The 20,240-nt window shown below is 41.6% G+C and overlaps 1 protein-coding gene across 4 annotated transcripts in view; it reads left to right on the forward strand.

Annotated features, from left to right (window-relative positions):
- The window catches only part of NEK11 (NIMA related kinase 11), a 150,973-nt gene that overhangs the window by 20,875 nt on the left and 109,858 nt on the right, over nt 1–20,240 (forward strand). For all 4 annotated transcript variants that reach the window (XM_070433390.1, XM_070433391.1, XM_070433394.1 and 1 more), the window contains exon 3: nt 11,640–11,805. In XM_070433390.1, the coding sequence (XP_070289491.1) occupies nt 11,640–11,805 (166 nt within the window). The remainder of the gene's footprint in view (nt 1–11,639; nt 11,806–20,240) is intronic.

Genomic DNA, 20,240 nt, shown 5'->3' on the forward strand with positions numbered 1-20,240 from the left:
ACATCTGTAGCAGCTTCCTGACTGGTGGGCTACTCTACTCTTTCCTCAAGCTCAAGGCTGACCATTTTATAGAATACTACTTTTATAATGTCCCTCTCTTGCTAAAGACCAGCTCTTGAATCCCTCCTGTCAGACAAATTTTAAATGAAGCCTCACACTTAACAGTATTCTATCAACTGGACCTTCTCCATCTGTCTGAACTGTGTAAATCATTTCCCCCCAACATGACCAGTCCACCTCCTCTCCCTAGGAGAGGGTGCAAAGGCATTTTAGCCTTTAACCTGGGAGGTTCTCTGGTTCCGATTGCAAGGTTGCATAATGTCCTTTGTGGTGACTAGAGAGCTCCAGGGCTGATAGTGAGCTGCCAAGTACCATCTGTTCCTTCACTGTATGGCGATGTATAGACTCACCCGCACCATGGCAGGGTTGGCTTCCTTTGAGGCCTCTCTCCTTGGCTTGTAGATGGCCACCTGCTCACGGTGTCATTACGTGGGTCTTTCCTCTGTGCGATCCTGCATGTGCCCGGGTGTCCCTTTCTTTCTTCTTACACGGACAGCAGTCATATTGGATTAGGGCCCCACCCTACTGGCTTTCTTTTAACTTAATCACCTCATGAAAGACCTTATCTTCAAATTACTGGCTATATTCTGAGGCATTGGGACTTGGGACTTCAACATATGAATTGGGGGTGGGAGGGAACACAATTCAGTTCCTTGAAGGGATGATGGAAATGTTCCACAATTAGATAGTGGTAATGATTTCAAACCTCTGGGAATATACTACTAAAAACCACTGAATTGCACATGTTAAGAGAGTGAATTTTATGGCATGTGGATTATATTTCAATAAAGCTGTTATGAAGAAAACATAAAAACCAAATTGGATGTGGCTCTTGCCTTCAAACAGCTGACAGAGTAGTCAGGCCCACCAGGAAGTAAATAGGCACTTTCACCGCCTTGCAGGACACGCTAGAATCTAGATGGAGGTGCACGTAGCCCATTTTTATAGAATGGGAAAGACATTGTAGAAGAGAGCATAGGAGTCAAGGTTTACATGAATGTAAGTGGGCAGAGGAGGGGTGCAGAGAGGAAGGCATGGGAAGTAGTGACTGAAGGCTGGCATATGCTGTATGACATAGTCATCATGTCCCCTCTTTGTCTAATCTTCTCTTGGATAATATTATCAATGTTTTAACACTGGATAGGGGTTACATGAATAATAAATTGGAAAATGCCTCAGCTTTAGAGTGAGACCCTTGTGCATTCATGTGTCAGTTTCTCCATTTACTTCACACAATTACCTAAGCTATCAGTTTCAGGCTTCTCATCTGTAAAGAGGAGAAAATACCAACTCCTTTATGTGGGTTTAAGTATTGAACGAAAGCCACAGGAAACATTTCTAGCACATTTTCATAAGTTATTGCTCAAAATATATTTCTGTCCCTTTTGTTTCTCTATTCCTTGGGTAACCTGATTTTAAGACTCCGGAAAATCTTAATCATCATTCCTTGGGTAACTTCTGTGACATGATTTCCCTTGAAATGAGGCTTCCAGGCCTGAACACAAGGGGCCTAAGGGAACCAAGGGTATTTATACTAAAACCTTTCAGACCTTTCAAAATCAGCTTGGAGTCTCAGGAGCTCTTTTAACAGTCACATCATATTGTGGTCTCAGATTGAATCTGGGGGGGGTGGGGGCAACTAGTTTTATCCCACACACCTTCAGAGTTCTTACAGATCAGCCATTCTACTCTTAAGTGGGTTTCACTCATTTTAGACTTGAGATTTTATTTTCCCAGCCGTTAACTGTAGAACTCCAGGTTTATCCTTGCAGAATTCCACCTGGGTGGTTTCCAGCTCACATTTCAGCTTCTCCAATCACTTTGACTATGTCTATTGATTATGTTGCCTGCCTTTGTGTCTTCTACAAACTTGGTAAATACGTCTTTTTGGGTCTTCACCCAAGTCATTAATAAAATATTGGCGAAGATATTATTAGGGATGGATTCCAGAGGCATTATAAGAGGGAGCACCTGCAAAGTGACCTGAGACCCAAGACGCTAGCCTGTTTGGCCCACTTGTTCAACCCGCCATGAATCCAATCCACATGAAGGTCGCATCTCTCCCATATGAAAAGGCTATCACAAGACTCTTCTTGTCCACATCTGTTAATATGAATTTATCATATGGGCTGAAATCGTGAGATATGACTAATTAGTTCTCTCTGATCTACCAATCAAATAACCTTCTCACAGAAAGAAATGAGGTTAATTTAGTGAGGCTTATTCTCCACAGCCCAGGCGAGCCCCTGCTGGCCTCTGCTTCGTGCTCTAAAAGCACACAGCCACCTGTTTAGTTACAGTCCTTCAACTTTGCCAGAGATTCATGTCAGAATTGCTCTACAATTTCTGAAAGATGCTTTTCATGGAAATTGAAACATGTGCTTTCGGGACGGGGGGCGGCGGTGTTGGCAGGAGGGTACCTTTTTTTCCTGATTATTCATATTATCAGTCTTGGTGTACAGACTGTGTCTCTGTGCCGCTCACTTAGGTCTGACTTTGTGAACGCAGGAGGCAGGATCCCATAGTGGTGAGGTTCCCAGGATTCAGAAGTGGGGTCTTGGTTTTATTATTACTGGATGGTTGCCTACTCTATTGACTCTCTGCCTTTAAGTGAGGGTCTGAGCCTCCCTTAAAGGCACAGTTTCTTCATTCCAAGAGTCTTCTCTCACCTTCCTCATTTCAAGGTGTCTTAGCACAGTGCCTGGTACCAAATAACTGTTTCTTATATGGCATCTGCTATCGTCATAATTAACACCGATATTATTATTTTAGTGGTTGGATGTTTTCATGTGATTGGCCTTTGGTTCTCTCTTTAGGATATTCTTTCATTCTTTTAAGGTGCACGCTGCTTTCTTACAGTCTGTAACTATTTGTCTCTGCCCTCCCACTGAATTGCAAACCCCAGAAGGCAGAGGCTGTGTCTCAGACAAGCAGAGTGTCTGGCACAGCTCAGGTGCTCTGAAATTAGAAACTGGAGTAAGGCAAGAGTTAAGAAGCTTTGCCTAAATTAGACAGCAAGGCGTCTTATTCCATATGTACATTAGAATCCTATTTCTGAACGAGTTCTATTTAAAATAACCACTGATGTCCTGTTTGAGGAAACCACTACTGCCGTGTGATTAAAACGAAAGGCAATTTATGTCCTGAAGGATCCACAGGCTGAAATACCCTCTTATGAGAGGCAAGAATTACATCTATGGCATGATAATCAATAGCAGCAGCAGCAGTGGTAATAATACATTCCCCGAAGTTTGGAATTAAATCTGAGCTCAACTGTAGCAGCCATTTTTGGCCGCATATGAGCATTCTGCTTTTCCCTGCTTCCTGTTTCTACCGATTCCTGCCGGCCTCATTTTTTAATTTTATTATATGTTATGTCAGGTCCTCTGTGGAATGAGGCAGAGTATAAATACGCGAGAGTAATAAATTGTGTAACAAGATACATTTGAAGGGTCAGTGGCAGCTGCACCTTATCCCTACTGGGAACAGAGCAAGAGGAAACCAACACAAACCACAGTTTAGTCTAACACATGGGCCCAAACTGGAAGGGCCATTTTCCTAATGGCGCTTTAAAACCGACTGACGAGGGGGTCTCCCGTGCAGAGATCCTGGGGACTCCTTGGGCAGGTAGGATGAACTCTGCACAGCCTCCTCTGAGATGCAGCACACACGAAGGTTCTGAAGCACTTAGTTAGCCAGGTTCCCCATTGCCCTCCTGACTCCAGAAAATGCAGCCTGTGTAATGAGAAACAGGCTAGCCACCGGTCCCCGGTCTCTTCCTCTTCTTAGTCGACAGTAACGTTTTTGTAGGTTACAAATCAGTGCCTGAATCCAAAGCTCTCATTCAGGAGAACTAGATCCTTCTTAGTAGTAAGTTCTAATTTGAGCTCTTTCGGTAGCTTAAGCCTTGGCTTTCTGATGCCTTTTTTTTTTTTTTTTTTGGTATAAGCACTAAGCAAAAATATAAGACCCAGAATCAGTTGCTTAAACCATCTAATGGAAGTATGCGAATATATAGAGCTTTGTTTTCCCTCCTTTCAATCTCAAAAATTAAATAAAATGACAACCTGCTTTATGCTATAGTTAAATCAAAGAGGGAGATTTAGCACAAGTCCATACATTACAGTTACCATGATGATGAATTAGAGACTGAAATTTAGAAATACAAACTTTTTGCTGTTTTGTCTGTCTTAATGTTAACTGAGGCCAACCAGCATCTACCTGCTACCAGTCTGATTAGGGGACTTTATTTCACTGACACCCTAGATTATTTTTTCATTTTATTTTTGGAACACCAACCGTCTTCTTGCCTGGATCACAATTTAATTTTACTTTAAGCTGGGCTTATCCTGGGTCAGTTTTACGTAGTGAAGGAAATAGAGCTCTAATTAGTTTTTGTTGCTTCTTTAAACTCAATTTGTCTCTGTATCTTGATTTCATGGTGGGCTTTTCATCACATCTGGCTTTCCCATGGAAAGCCACAGTCCTGGTGTTGTTCTGTAATGTTCAAAATGAAAACCTGACAGGAATTTTGAATTAGAGCACTGCATTTTGAATATTTACCTAACACTCATTATAAATTTGGAGCATATAATGTTCATAACAAAAGCTAACCCGATTATCTAGGGTGAATTATTCTTTCATATCCTCACTGACACGGTCATGCTCCTTAATTTCCTTGCTGATGTGAACAGGGTCTTTGTTTGCTCTCAGCTCAGTACCTTTCAAAGTATGAGAGAATGAATGAATGATTTATTGCCATAAGTCATATGTTACCAGTTTTTATTTTTGTTTTTAAGGCTTATTACTACTCAGTTATTTAACAATTTTGAGTCAAATGAGTTTTGCACAATTGAACTTATTAAAAACTGGCCCTTACATACATGAAATCACACCTGCAGAGTTATAGCACCCAAGACAATCTCGAAATGTAGGCAGTGTTCGCCTTCAAACCTCCTATTGCTGCACTTGCTGTTTCCTCTCTTCTGTTTCTTAGGAGAGGAAACGGCAACTTGTATAATTTGTTATGGTGCCAGCAGTGAAACACTGCATGGAATTTGACACCACAACTGAAAATATAACCTAGTCAGGAGCCGAGAATAGCATATTTGCCAAACAGAAATGTCTGAAATACTTATACTCTTATTTGTTCTTTGTTTATTATCTTTATTATTACTTATTTATCCTTTGCTTATTATCTGTATGGAATACTCCTATATGCTGCTAATAGGTTTGAGAACTAACTCAGTTTTGAAAAGCTTCGGAAATGGAATTTATCTATAGGTTATAATTAATTTGCAGCTTTATTATTCAGTATTCAAGACACTTTATTTTGCCTAGCCAACTTCAGGAATATCCTAGCCATCTTCAGGAGTATTGATAGACTAGACCAGAATTTAACATGGAGGAAATGTTCTTTATTTTTATCCCTGTGGAAGATGGTGGGGTGCCCTACCTGTGTCCCCTGGGCTATTAATGTTTCCTATCCATGGGCCCAACCTCCTACTGCCAGCACCTGCAATTAATTGCGCCTGAGGCCTCTCTCTGGCCACTAGGGCCCCCTATATTCCAATATTATACATCTGTGTACACTATTATATCATCTGTATGTTGCATTGTTTGCTTATAACCCTGTTTAATCTCCTTCTGTCACCATTTTTTAACCCCTTTGCCTTCTTCAATGCCCCCCCCACACACACCTTCTGATAACCACCATACTGTTGTCTATATCAACATGAGTTTTTTGTTTTTGTTTATTTATTTGTTGCCTTATGTTTTATATCCCACATATGAATGAAATCATATGTTTCCTGTCCTTTTCCATCTGACTTATTTCTCTTAGCATGATACTCAAGATCCATCCATTGTTGCAAATGGCAGTATTTCATCTTTTCTTATGACTGAGTAGTATTCCATTGTCTACATGTACCACCCCTTCTTTATCCAACATTCATCAAAGAACACTTGTGTTGTTTCCATGTCTTGGCTATGAATAATGCTGCAATGAACATAGGGGTACATATATCTTTATGAATAAATGTTTTCAATTTTTTTAGAGTAGATAACCTGAAGAGGGATTCCTGGGTCATATGGTAGCTCCATTTTTAAAATTTTTTGAGGAAACTCCATATTGTTTTCCATAGTTGCTATCAATTTACATTCCCATCCATAGTGTATAGGGGTTCTTTTTTCCCACATCCTCTCCCAACACTTTTTATGTTCGTCTTGTTGATAATTGGCTTTTCCTTTTTTTTAAAAAAATCAATGTGTCACTTTTTTAATACATATCACTCTGATACTATATTTTTTTCAGGCCCTTTACATTTTAAAGTTATATATCCTATTAAAGGGGATGAAATAACTTTCAAAAGGATGCTTCCACTCTCATGATAGTCCTACTTGTAAATGAGAAATACTGTGGCCTAAAATCCCTTAGAAGAGCTTAAATTTTAAGGCTCAAATAAATAAATAAAAGTTAACCTAATGAGTTTAATTGGGGGGTTCAATTTTCATTACCCCAGAGTGTTAACAGTGACTCATGTTAACACATGAATGTACTTAGGTCATGCATAACTGCCTTGGTCAGGGCTCCCAGGTGCAGGTAAGAGCAGCCACCCTCTGCATGGTCAGGCAGAATACAGATAACGCACAGTGACAGTGGGAAGGCAGGGGAGCAGGCTGACAGCTCAGTTTCCAGAACCATCAGCCAGAACCACACCACTGCAGTGACCTGCTGCCCCTGCCCCAGGGCACACTGTTTCTTATGACACCTGTGTTAGTGAGTGGGAGGCCCCGTGTCTCCCCTGTTTCTTCACACAGCTCACACCCAGGCAAAGTCTTGGATGGGTGTAGCTGACTGGTGGAACCCAGGGTAAATACTGGCACCCCAATGCAAGGGAGATGGGAGAGGTAGGTTTTGTTGTTGTCTGTTTGTTTTTATCTATCTGGAAAAGACAGGACCCACAATCCAGGGATCTACTACAATTGTGGGGATGTTGTCTAAAGATACTGGCAGTCATAAATGACAGGTGTCAGCTGTGATAACGTCTTGTGAATATAGCAGCAGGCAAATTGTGTAAACTGTTTGGCCTCTACTGTTAAAAAAAATGTGTAGAAAAAGATGTAAATACAGAGAAATGTTAATGTTGATTATCTCTATGATAGATTGTTGGTAATAGTTTCCATATGTTTTATTTTCAAAAATTTACATACAGAAACTATATTTTGTTATAAATTAGAAAGAAATGAGAGTTTAACATTGGAGAAAGAATTCATTAAAATAATTGCTGCCTTGCTAGATGGATGAAAACTCTATCTTAAAAGTCCTGAGCAGATTTAATTATCTTTCTGTCAAACAGATGAATGCTGAATCCAAACAAAGTCAAATAAGCAAAAAATTACTCTCTTATTTAAGCTGAGATTAAAATCTATGTCCTGTGGCATTGCCCTCAGTGGGTACAGTAGCTGCGATCACTTAGAGAGTCATAGCATCTTAAATCAGGAGGACCTCTGTCATCATTTACCCTAACTTTATAACATTTGTCTCGATCTGATGTTTTTAAAAATACAAACACACACTTGTGCATACTTACCTGTTTAATATCTGCCTTCCCCAGGAGACACAAGGGCAGGGACCAGGAATCCCCAGAGCCCGCTACTCCGTAGACACATAGTAGGTACTTACTATATACTTGCAATGCTTGATTGTTGATGGTGAAATCACAAGGGAAGGGACTGTAGCTAGTTATCTCTAGACTAACTGGGGAGTCTTCTGGTCTCACCAGCTGACTGGCTCTCACTGAGATGGTTGTGGCTGCGTGGAACATCTTTCTGCCACTTTCTGCAGTCCTCACTGGAGATTCTAAAGCTCTTTGAGGCCCCGCGGCTTATTCTCCCCTTGAATACTTTTTCACGCCTGCCCCTTCTGAACCCCAGAAGATGTGAGGGTCCTGCTGTTTTCTTTGGCTGCTTTGGAAAGAGCATAGTTCTTCTGCCCTTAGGCTCCCTTCCCCATCGTGGAGTTCTATTCCTGTCCTGCTCTCTGGACCTTGCCTAGAGGTCAGGGACTCTTTTCAAGGGCTCAGCAGTCCCTAACTTTCTTGCCTCCCTTCATCTGGTCCAGAGGGTCTCCTCCTCCCCTGGGGGCAGGGAGGACACTCACCCACTCATCAGATGTCCGCCAGGTCTTTTCTCTTTGGCCTTGGTCTCTCTATTGGAAAATCATAAACTGGGGATTTGACTCATATTCTCTACAGTTGATGATGTCATCTTTTTCCATCTGCTGTTGCTTCAGTGGGGAAAATGTGAAAGGATCTGAGGAGATTTGGGGGAAAAACAAACTTTGGTGAACCTCTCAAAAATATCATCGGTTCTATTTGTACAAAAGGTGGGCCAATCCTCAGGGAATAAATTAGCTATGGTTGACCCACATTTTCAAAGTCACCCTCCTGGGTTGTCAGTTCACTACAGATCCTAGAAATAAAGAATCATGACACTCGGGAGAGAGAACAGAAAGTCTGCAAAATGAGGCGCCTGGCGGGATGGCCGTTTTTGCTGCTGTCATAAAGTTGCTCCCGAACAGTTGAAGAGTCTGATAAAATAAATACCTGTCATGTCATTTAGGAGTGGGTGACAGGCGGAGAGTCCCTGAGCAGGTGACAAGCTGTCCTTGACTTGGTAAGTTTCCATGCTTTCTTTGTCTGATTGCATCTCATAGTAAGTGATATGCAATGGGAGCTCCCTCTGTCAGCGCAGTGACAGGATTTTCGGTGAGGAAGGAAGGTAGAGTGTGTCCGTGTCAGCCGGAGATGAGATGATTGTATTAGAAATCACCTGTCTTAATGGTCCTCCCTTCATCTGCTAAGCTGTGGGCAAATGAGATTTTATGCTTTATCATCAAGCTGCCAGGCAAGACTCAGGTAACTATATGTAAAACCTCATGCTCTGTTGCACAATACTTGATGTTTGCAAGGAAAAATAAGTATCTTGAAGCTTTTTATAGCCTTTGTTTCTTCACAGCAAGAGAATATTACAAGTTTGTGTAAGGCTTTCTATTGTCATGCTTAACCACTGTGACTTTTCCAACTGCATGTTAGCTGGGGCACCGTGAATTACTGGAAAAGCACCATGAAGATGTCATTGAGCTCTGCCTGCTGCTTCATAGTCTTCAGAAGTTACAAAAAACATAGTTGTGTATGCCATTACAAGCTCCTTATAGTATACTAACTATACTATGTATACTGAGATGCCGTTCTCAATAACAGGAGGCCATTTTAAAAAAAATTTTTTTTTATTGATTTCAGAGAGGAAGGGAGAGGGAGAGAGAGAATCATGGATCAGCTGCCTCCTGCACACCCCACACTGGGAATAAAGCCCGCAACCTGGGCATGTGCCCTGACTGGGAATTGAACTGTGACCTCCTGGTTCACAGGTTGACACTCAATCACTGATCCATGCCGGCCAGGCAACATGAAGTCCTTTTTTAGCCAAATTCTTGATAGAACAGTTTTTCCGTAAAATATGTTATCAAACAACCACTCCTCTAGGACAAAATACCATGTGCAGGTGCGCATGTACGATTGAAACTTCGTGGCCCATGCGCAGAAGTCGGTATTTTGTGGAAGAGCCACACTCAAGGGGCCAAAGAGCCACATGTGGCTCATGAGCCGCAGTTTGCTGACCACTGCTCTAGGATCTACTTCATTATCAAGTAGAGGCTAATAGCGTGTTCTATAACTAACAGAATCATGTGAAAGCACCATTAGGGAAAGGGGACTAAATATTCGAACTTCCTAAATTGCAGCCATAGTTAAAGATTCGTGTAAATGCCCAGGCAGAGCCTGTGAAGAGCCGTCCTTTCTAGTGTAGTTGGACCACTCATTGTGGAAACCGTGCCTGCTGTGGTTGTCTTTTGGGGGTGGGATGAATTCAGAATGGGAAGATGATAGAGAACATTAAAAAAGAATATTAGATTTTTACATTTTTTAACCAACGTTTTAGAATTGTGTCAGTTACTTATTTAACCACATTTTTTTCCAACTTGTCAGGTTTTTTTAGTAAGCATTTGACTTAGTTTTTCTAGCAAAGATAACTTTCACACTCATCCTTCATCAGTTTGTCATATTGTAGTCACAAGTTTACAATAATGAGCACAACTGGCATAAACAAGCTTGAGGTAAACACAGTGACTTTGGTAAGCACACAGGTCTCAACAAAGGACAGGAATGGGCGTGCCACAGAGCACCTACTAGCTCCAGCATCCCTTTGGCAAAGGCAACCCTCAGCGTTTGTTAGGAAGGACTGGAGGATGCTGGTTAATCTATGAATTGGTTAAAGGGCCTTTAATCAAGAGAGTGCCTATATAAATACATTTTCATTAATATGCATAGGTGATAACTCTTAAGGAACACTTTTTGAAAAATGATTTCTAGTTCAGGTCCTACTGAATTTGCCTTAATGAACAGCGACAGCTCACTTAAAATCAGTGGAGTTTGTCTACACACGTAATTGGCATTCTAAAGTACTTCTACCCAGTAGTCTAGTTTATTTACACTCTGGTACTATAATTGGTTTGTTCATCAGACTTCTTTTTTCTTAGATCGGAAGAGATAATGTGTTGGTCTACTCTTCACTGAGTTATCACAATTTTTAAATTAATAATTTTGAGATTTAATGAGTGTTTGTTCCACTTATATATGCTCAAGATCCTAAATACCTCTGTCAATGTCTTTAGATTTTTTTTCTCTTCTAAGTATGGGTAGCAGTAAAGTATGCTATGCAGAGGATGGTTTAAAAAATAAACAGATATTGTCCTACTAATAGATTGGGGAAATTTTAGAGCTTAGAGACAGAGAGAGAAGCATGTGTGTGTGTATGTGTGCCTTATGTGTAGTATAGACACACACACACACACACACACACACACAGAGGCAGAGAGAGACACAGACAGAGAAAGTCAGAGAAAGAGATAAGCAAAGCAAGAATAAGAGACAGAGTCACAGATATATTTATATTGCATTATATTACATTGTATATATTACATGATATTCACATACTCATATGTGTATATATAGAGACAGAGACAAAAGGGACACAGAAACAGAGATAGGGGGACAACAAGTTAGGGATAAAGAAATTGAAAAGCAGACAGAAACAGATGAAAACAGATGAGAGAGAAAAAGCACACAGAGAGATAGAAAAAGACAAACAGAGACACCATGCAAGAATCAAAAAGAAATGGAGATATCTAGAGAGACAGAGGAAGGGCCATCTCAGTGATGTTGCTCAAGATTAGCTCCATCTCTGCCGTGTTTTAGCAAAACTGTAGAGCCACAGGTGTGGAGGTCAGAGGCTTGGGGAAGCCATGTCCTTGGCTAGGACAGAGAGGCAGGCCCAGGCTCTGCCTAGAGACACAGTGTCCTAACAGGCAATACCAGATTTATGAGTAGTCACAGCCTGTGCATTGATTAGATGGCCCTGCACCACTTGTTTAGATCTACTAAATGTGTGTGTGTTTTGGTTTTGGTTTTGGTGTTTTTTTTAGCTCTAACTATATTTAAAAAAATTTTTTTTGGCTGCAGAAAGGTATTGAAGGAAATCTCCGTGGGAGGGCTCAGTCCAAATGACACTGTGCAGGCCAATTTGGAGGCGCAGCTCCTTTCCAAGCTGGACCACCCAGCCATTGTCAAGTTCCACGCCAGCTTTGTGGAACAAGATAATTTCTGCATCATCACGGAGTACTGTGAGGTGAGAGTGTCCTTTTCTTCTCGACATCGTAATAAAGATCTGTTTCATAGAAAAAGATGTCATTAATCCATGCAAAGCCACTGTGACCCACCTGCTTATAATTTAATCACTTTCTTCTTTTAGCCCCATTCAATGAATAAACTATCTTAGGTGGGAAACAACTGACTCCCACTGCTTGCGACGATTGCTGCTACCTCTGCCCCTGCCTTGGCGCACTGAACTGTCCTGGCCCTGCACATCTCACTGTCATCAGTACTGTCCAAAGGCACTTTCTGCAATGATGGAAATGTCCTGTATTTGTGCTGTTTAGTACAGTAGTCACTAGTCACACGTGACTCTTTAGCACTTGATGAAGTATGGCTAGTGTGATTGAGGAGCTCAATGTTACATTTTATTGAATTTTAATTAATTTAAATTTAAACACCTATGTGTAGCTTGTGGCTACTACTGACTTGGACAGATCCAGATAATAAAGCTATAACTTTATTTCCCTGCATTAATTTTTAAATTTTTATCTACCAGAAAAGTTCTAAGAATAACACAAGGAACTCCCATATACCCTTCGTTCAGATTTCCCAATTATTATCTTTTTTCCACATTCGGTTTATCATTCTCTTGATTCATTTTGTGCATCTATCTGTTTCTCATGAACCTTTTGAGAGTAAGTTCAGACATGATGTTCCTTTGTCCTAGATACTACTATGAGTATTTCATAAGAACAAAGACACTTTCTTACATAACTACAGTACAATGATCAAAATCAGTGGTTCTCACTCAAAAGTGTGATCCCAGACCATATCAGCATCACTTGGGACTTGGTTAGAAATACACAGTCTCAGCCTCCACCCCAGCCATGCGGAATCAGAAATTCTGGGGATGGGGTCTGGCAATCTGTGTTTGACAAGCCCACAGGTGAGTCTGAAGCACACTGAAGTTTGAGAAGTGCCCATCTAATCCACAATTCATATTTAAATGTATCCCCATGTGCCCCAAGTATGTCCTTAGACATCTAAGAACGTTTCTGTAAGAATTATTTTCTTGTGCAGAATCTAATCCAGGTTCATCTGCGTTAATTTTTAAATGCTGGTGGTTTCCAGGGGCTGAGTTGCTCTCTGGGGAGGGGCGTTGCCATAGTGACAGCAGCTGGCGGGGCTGGTAACAGCTGTGGGGCTTCTGAGGCTTCCAGGGGTTCAGCCCTGAGCTGTCAGGCTGTCATTTCCTTCGCTCCTGAGGAGTGACATGTGCGTATTTCTCGTCTTCAGACCCGAATTTGCTCTTAATTAGCACAGCCTGGCACTATCCTCTTTTTATTGAGCTAAAATAGTAATACTGAAAAGGGCAGATGGCCAAACTTGCACTTCAGGAAAATGCTATATCACCATTGAAATACTTGGTCTTTTTTATCTCCCAAGTTTCCTCTTCTGTAATTTATTTATTTTTTTATAATGTATTTTTATTGATTTCAGAGAGAGGAGGGGAGAGGGAGAATTAGAAACATCAATGATGAGAGAGTATCATTGATCGGCTGCCTCCTGCACACCCCTTACTGGGGATCAAGCCTGCAACCCGGGCATGTGCCCTGACTGGGTATCGAACCATGACCACCTGGTTCATGGTCAACACTCCACCACTAAACCACACCAGCCAGGCTTTAATTTAATTTAATACCTATATAAATGCATTCATGAGACTACTACATCCACCACACAACCCTTTGGACACATCAGGTTATGAGTATGAAAAGCAAACAACGGAACTCCCACAACTTCTTAAGATCTAACTAAATCTTTGAGCGGGAATAGTTCCAAAACTACTAAAGTGGCAGAATGTTTTAAATATTGGTGCCTCTGTTCTCCCCACCTAGGGGAAATGGATCTACTTGTTGTTCCCTGTCCATCTTCCAGAATGTCAACCCCTTCGTCTGTGCTTGGGCCATTTCCTTTAGAATGCCCTTCCTAGCCCCACACATTCAAATCCTCCCCATCCTCCCAGGCCCAGCTGAAATGCCACCTCCTCTACAAAGATTCCCACAATCTCCTGGCTGGAAATCATTCCCCATTCGTTCCCCCTCTCATAGCATTTATCTCTTGTGGCACTCAGCACATTATACATAGTATAAACCACCTCACTTCTCAATGTATGGGATTCGTCTTTTTTTAATTCATTTTTATGCTACATCGTGACCCACACTGTGAGCCACAGAGAAACTAGCACTCAGGAAATTTATTGTTTTGTTTTTTTCTGAAAAATTCTTTACCACTTGCTTCCAGCTGTTTCCTATCTCATTTCTGTCAAAGTCTGATGATACAGGATAAAATATTGGATCCTTTTGGATATTGGATATAATATTGGATATTGGATCCTACCTGTCATATATGTCAAAGCATTTTGTCCTACCTATGTTTCTGGTACGCCTAACAACGTACTACACCAGTGGCCTGTCAGATACTGCCTGAAGGTTTTCCCTTTGGGTTAGGATAAGGCATCTCCATAGCTGGGTGTCAAATTAGTAGACAAAATAGAGAATAGGTGCGATCACGTATCTCCTGGAGAGAGAGAACATATGACTATCGGGGCAAAAAGTGGGGAAGGTTGGACTTGTCTGTTTCATGCTTGGTGATATTAACATAGCTAAACAAAAATGATATCAAGATCGTGGTAGTGCTCATCCTTAACTCCACATTGTAGTCACCTGGAGAGCTTTCAAAAATCCCAAGACCTGAGGCCCACCTCCGGAAAGTCCGGTTGGATTGATCTGGGGTAAGGTCCAGACATTAGGATTTTTTAATGCTCTCGGGATGATTCTAATGTGCAACTGAGGTTAAGGACTGGGGAAAAAAAAGGATAATGGTTAGTATGGAAACAGGAAAGTAGAGTCATAAAGGGAAACTGTCAGGGGTGTGGAGCACTGAGCAAAGTTGGGGCCCAGATCTGAGAGCAGGGAAGTGTGGCCCTGGTGGTGGGTGTGGTTTTATCTCAGGCCACCTTGCTTGGTGCTGTTGTTGATGAAAATTACCCACTTGGTCTCCTGGCTCCCTGAACAGCCTTCTCATTCCAGTTCAGCTCTCCATATATGTCTCTTCTAACGGGAAAAAAAATCCGCAGGCTAAACCAACGTGAGCTTCCCGTTATATTGGCAGTTCTGGTTCTCATCGCATATGAATAAATTGGCATTCTAGATTGTTTATTGCTTCCTTAAGAGTTTGAAGTTCATCAAGGCCATAGTAACCAGGGGTCTTTCCAAAAGCCATTATTGAACCCTAACTCTGTGTCAGATATAATTCCAGACCTGGTGTGGGGCAACAGAGATAATATGATCTTTCTTTAATGAACCTGTTAGTATAAATAAATTATTTATATCAGTGATTTTCAACCTTTTTTATCTCATAGTACATATAAGCTAATGACTAAAATTGTGTGACAAAAATCCTATATAATAAAAGTCCAAAGAAGGAATGGCAGAACCACCAGAATGACTGGTTGACCAGTCGTATGATGTGCACTGACCACCAGGGGGCAGACTCTGAACATAGGAGCTGCCCCCTGGTGGTCAGTGTGCTACCACAGTGGGAGTGTCGCTCAGCTGACTGGGATGAGCAGCTGCTCCTGCTGTGAACCCCGGAGCTGACGGGCAGGAACCCAGGCTGCCTCCTCACCCCAGGCTTCTCCTCCTCGCTCCCTGCTGCCTCCTCCAGAAGCCCGCAGGTCGCGCAGCACCGCACCAGGCTCACAGAGCTGACCCTGGAGTCTGAGAGGCGGGTTTGTGGCCATTGCGGACTGAAGCCTACCCCACTGCCTCTCAGTGCTATTGTCCCTGGACCCGACCCCGACCGGGTCCCCTGGAGAGGCGAGTGCTCTTGCTCCACAGAAGATGCTGGACCAGGGAGCAGCCGCTCAGAGGGTGGGTCCACAGCTACTCGGCTGACCGGGATGAGTGGCGTTCCCACAGCGGCCGATCCCCACAGGCGATGCCCCCCACCAGGGCACGGATCCTGTGCACCACGCCTCCAGTATAGGTATAATTTTGAATCACACCAGAAAGCTATTGTGTTGGCTGTTGTCATTTTTTTACTTGACAATCTAAGGGAAAGGAGGTCAGTACCCCTGACAGAATAGTCAGGTATTTATTGCACGTTTAAAAATTCTTGGAGCACACCAGTGTACCTCTTGCAGCCAATTGAAAATTGCTGATTTATATCAATGGCTAAAATGTAAGGGGGATGGGATAAGTGTCAAAAAAAAAAAGGTATGGTTAAAGTGCTATGGGAGTTAAGAGTAGAGAGAAATGACTTTGGACCGCAAGAACCATGGAAGGGCTGGCATTATATATGGGAAGGATTAGGTTAAGGAATATGGATGAGGCAAGGACATTTCAGTTAAAAGGAATCTATAATAATAAAAGCATAATATGCTAATTAGAGCAGACTTCCTTCCAGATGACCTTCCGGATGAAGCCGAGGCTGTGAGGGCAGAGCCCCTTGCACTAATTTCATGCACTGGGCCTCTAGTAATGTGAAAAAAGTCTCAGAAGTAGAAAGGCATGGGCCATGATTTAGGAACCTAATACTTCACCTTTAATTGTAATGTGTTTGCAGTTAAACACATTTCCTAATGTTAACAACTTATTTAACCTAATATTTTGCCAGTTCCCCCTCTGGTGTCTTTTGCCTATTCCCAGGATCTAATCTAGGATCCTTACACTGAATTTAATTGTTGTAGCTCCTTAGTCTCCTTTCATCTGTGGCAGTTTCCCTTTCCTGCCTTGTTTTGTATGACCTTGACACTTTTGAAGGGTATTGGTAAATTATTTTGTAGACTGTCTCTCAGTTTGGGTTTATCTGATGTTCTCTCATAATTAGATTGAGGTTATGTGTTCTGGGCCAGATGACCACAGGAGTGATGATGTGTCCTTCTCAGTGCGTCACATGAAAGGGTGCATGTTAGTGTATTTTCTTCCTGGTGATCTTAACTTTGGTGATTTGATTAAGGCTCTGTCTGCTGAATCTCGCCACTGTAAAGTTACTATTTTCCTTTTTGTAATGGATAAATATCTTGGGGAAGATACTTTGAGCGTGTCCATGTTAGTATCCTGCTCCTCCTCAAATTTTCCTCCACTGATTTTAGCATCTGGCGTAATGTTTACTGTGATGTTTTCCTAATGGTGATTATGTATTTCCGTCATTCTTTCCACATTTACTACTTGGGTTTCTTCTATAAGGAAGAGCTATCCTTCCATTCCTTCTCCTCCATTTGTGTATTTATTCAAGTATTTATTTATGTCAGCATGGACTCAGACAACTTTTTTATTCTGTGGGCTATACAACCCATGTTATCATTATTTATTCTATTGCTCAAATTATTCCAGCTTTGGCTGTTGGAGCTTCGTCGGGTTAACCCCTGTATCCTCTGTATCCTCTTACCATGCCCATATCCTTTTTCAAGGAGAAGTGGATACTCATCCATTTTATAGGTGAGGAAATAGGACCCCAGAGAGGTGGAGTGATTTTTCTGACAATCACGTGGCTTGAATGTTGAATTTCACTAAGAGCAGGGGCATTGGAAAAGCTACACCCCCTTTAAAAATATTTTTATTGATTTCAGAGTGGAAGAGAGAGGGGAACAGAGAGAAACATCAGTGATGAGAGAGAATCATTGATCAGTTGCCTCCTGCACACCCCCCACTGGAGATCGAGCCCACAACCTGGGAATATGCCCCAACCAGGAATCGAACCATGACATCCTGGTTCATAGGTCGATACTCAACCACTAAGCCACACCAGCCAGGCAACTACCCCTTTTTTAAAAATTTTTACTTAGGTTACTTCAATTCCCTTCTTAATACTTAAATAGAGTCAACTGAATAGTCCATTATTCCTATCTTCTCAAGCATGCAATTATTTACTTTTACATGGACATGAATGAGTTGAGATAGATTGTTTCATTATTCATATCAACAGTGTTAACCAAACGTGTTTCAAAAGGAGGCCCTAAACCAGTGGTTGGCAAACTGCGGCCCCTTGAGTGTGGCTCTTCCACAAAATACCACGTGCGGGCGCACACGTACAGTGTGATTGAAACTTCGTGGCCACACTTAAGGGGTCAAAGAGCTGCATGTGGCTTGCGAGCCGCAGTTTGCCAACCACTGCCCTAAGCTAAACACAAATTTCAACCCAGCCACACTAATCAAGCCTGAAACTTTCAGTTATAAGATGAACAAGGTCTGGGGATCTGAGATGCAGGGACCATGGTTAATCACATTACACTGTACACCTGACATTTGTTACAAGAGCAGATCTCAAGTACTCTCACCTCAGAAAAAAGTAACTGTGTGGTATTGAATGTGTCAGTCAACTTGACTGAGGTAACCATCTCACAGTGCACACGTGCACACTGTACACGGAAGCTGTGCCTTGGCTTATTCTCATTTATATTCTGTATCTTTATTTTTGTTTACATGATATATATAAACACAGAAACCTGTGGATGCCCTGGCTGGTTTGGCTCAGTGGATAGAGCGTCAGCCTGCGGACTGAAGGGTCCCAGGTTGGATTCCGGTCAAGGGCACATGCCTGGGTTGCGGGCTCTATCCCCACTGGGGGTGTGCAGGAGGCAGCCGATCAATGATTCTCTTTCATCATTGATGTTTCTATCTCTCTCTCCCTCTCCCTTCTTCTCTGAAATCAATAAAAATGTATTTAAAAAAATAAACCTGCATATCAATTTGCACACACATTTTAACATGATGACATTATTATTTTCTCTCAGTAGGAGACTAGTAGCATCACACTGACTTCTGTTCAAATCTTGGTCCATGTCCTTGAGCAAGTTATTTCACTCTTGACATTTTCCTGACCTCAAGCTAATGTAACAACACATATTCTGTTAGGTTTTTATAGCAATTTGAAATAATGGATGTTGAAAAAGTGGCCATCAGTGCTTTGCACCTGGTAAACCATCAGTAATGGAAGTTGTTAGTTCCTTATTTCATTGCTATTCCCTTCTCCCCTTTCCCGATATCTTTAGAGGGCAAGGTAATTTTTACCTCTTTGAGTTTTTTATTTGCACCTTTACTGTAGGGATTCATGCTGGAAGGAGGGAAGCAGGCAAGTTTTTTAACACTAATGGGTCTGATGGCAACTTTTAGGCAAGTACTTGCCAAGGATCTGTTTGTTTTGTAAAAAAGAACATTTGAAATTTCTCTTATGCTTCTTGTTTATGTAAAGCTGTTTAAATACACCAAGTAAGTGGGTTGAGTTTTACAATCTCGAAACTCTAGTGGGTGTCAGTAGACTCTTGCAAGTGAACTTGGCAGTAACATGTAGCCACCAGGCTAATTAGCTCTCAGAGTGTTCGTACAACGTCATGCTTGATGTGTTCTGGGTCCACAATTGGAGACAAACCTTTTTCTATCTTTCAAAGCCATTGCTATAGTCCTGAAACTCTGTCTGGGGCCTCCGGCACCCAGAATTGGTTGTTTACGGATGAGAGACATGCTTGATATTTATCACTGTGACATGGATTAGTGGCCATCTGTCTTAGTCTGTTCAAGCATCTATAGCAAAATACAAGAGATTCAATGGCTTATAAACAACAGAAATCTGTGTCTCACAGTTCTGGAGGCTGGAAGTCTGAGATCAAGTTGCTGGATCCAGATTCAGGGTCTGGTGAAGGCCCGATTCCTGGTCTATAGACGGTCATCTTGCTGTGTCCTCACATGGTGGAAGGGGTGAGGGAGCTCTGTGGGCTTGCTTTTATAAAGACAATTTCATTCATAAGGGCTCCACTTTCATGATCTAATCACCTCCCAAAGGTCCCACATTCTAATGTTATCACACAAGGGTTAGGGGCTCAACATATATATTTTGGGGAACACAGACACCATCCTTCCTGCTGTGAGCGGTAGCCATCACACATGAGGCTGGCTTCAGTGGTTTGCTTTGCTGGAATTGCTGCTGATTGAGGGACCTAACCATGACCTTCAGAGAGGGGTGGCCCATCAGGCCCTCTGGTTTTCCCTGGCAGCTCCATCCTGGAGTGGGTAGGCCTCCTTGAATTTGCTCCATGTCAATTCTATTATGGTCTAAAGTTTATTCATTAGGGAAGACTGTAAATAATCTGTCTCACATTTTTACACACATAAATCAGTCTGTTTGTGATTTTTGTAATACCAAAGCTAAAGTCATTTTATTTGTTCCATTTATTTTCTTTGCTTAAACTATGAAATATTTTAACCTTTTATCAAAAAAAGGTAAATAAATAAGGACACTGATTTTTACTTAAAATTGCTAATGAAAAAAATTGAAAAGCAAACAAGTTTCACTTAAAAGAAAGGAAGTAATGCACTAATATAAAGCAATTCATAAACCCAGTAGCACTTAGGCATTTGGGGTATGGCTTTAGTTGGCATATGACTTTATATAAATATAAGTATTCAA

Source organism: Myotis yumanensis, unplaced genomic scaffold (assembly GCF_028538775.1).
Source record: "Myotis yumanensis isolate MYYU_CA2020_CCGP unplaced genomic scaffold, mMyoYum1.0.hap1 SCAF_14, whole genome shotgun sequence".
In the NCBI taxonomy this organism is placed as follows: domain Eukaryota; kingdom Metazoa; phylum Chordata; class Mammalia; order Chiroptera; family Vespertilionidae; genus Myotis; species Myotis yumanensis.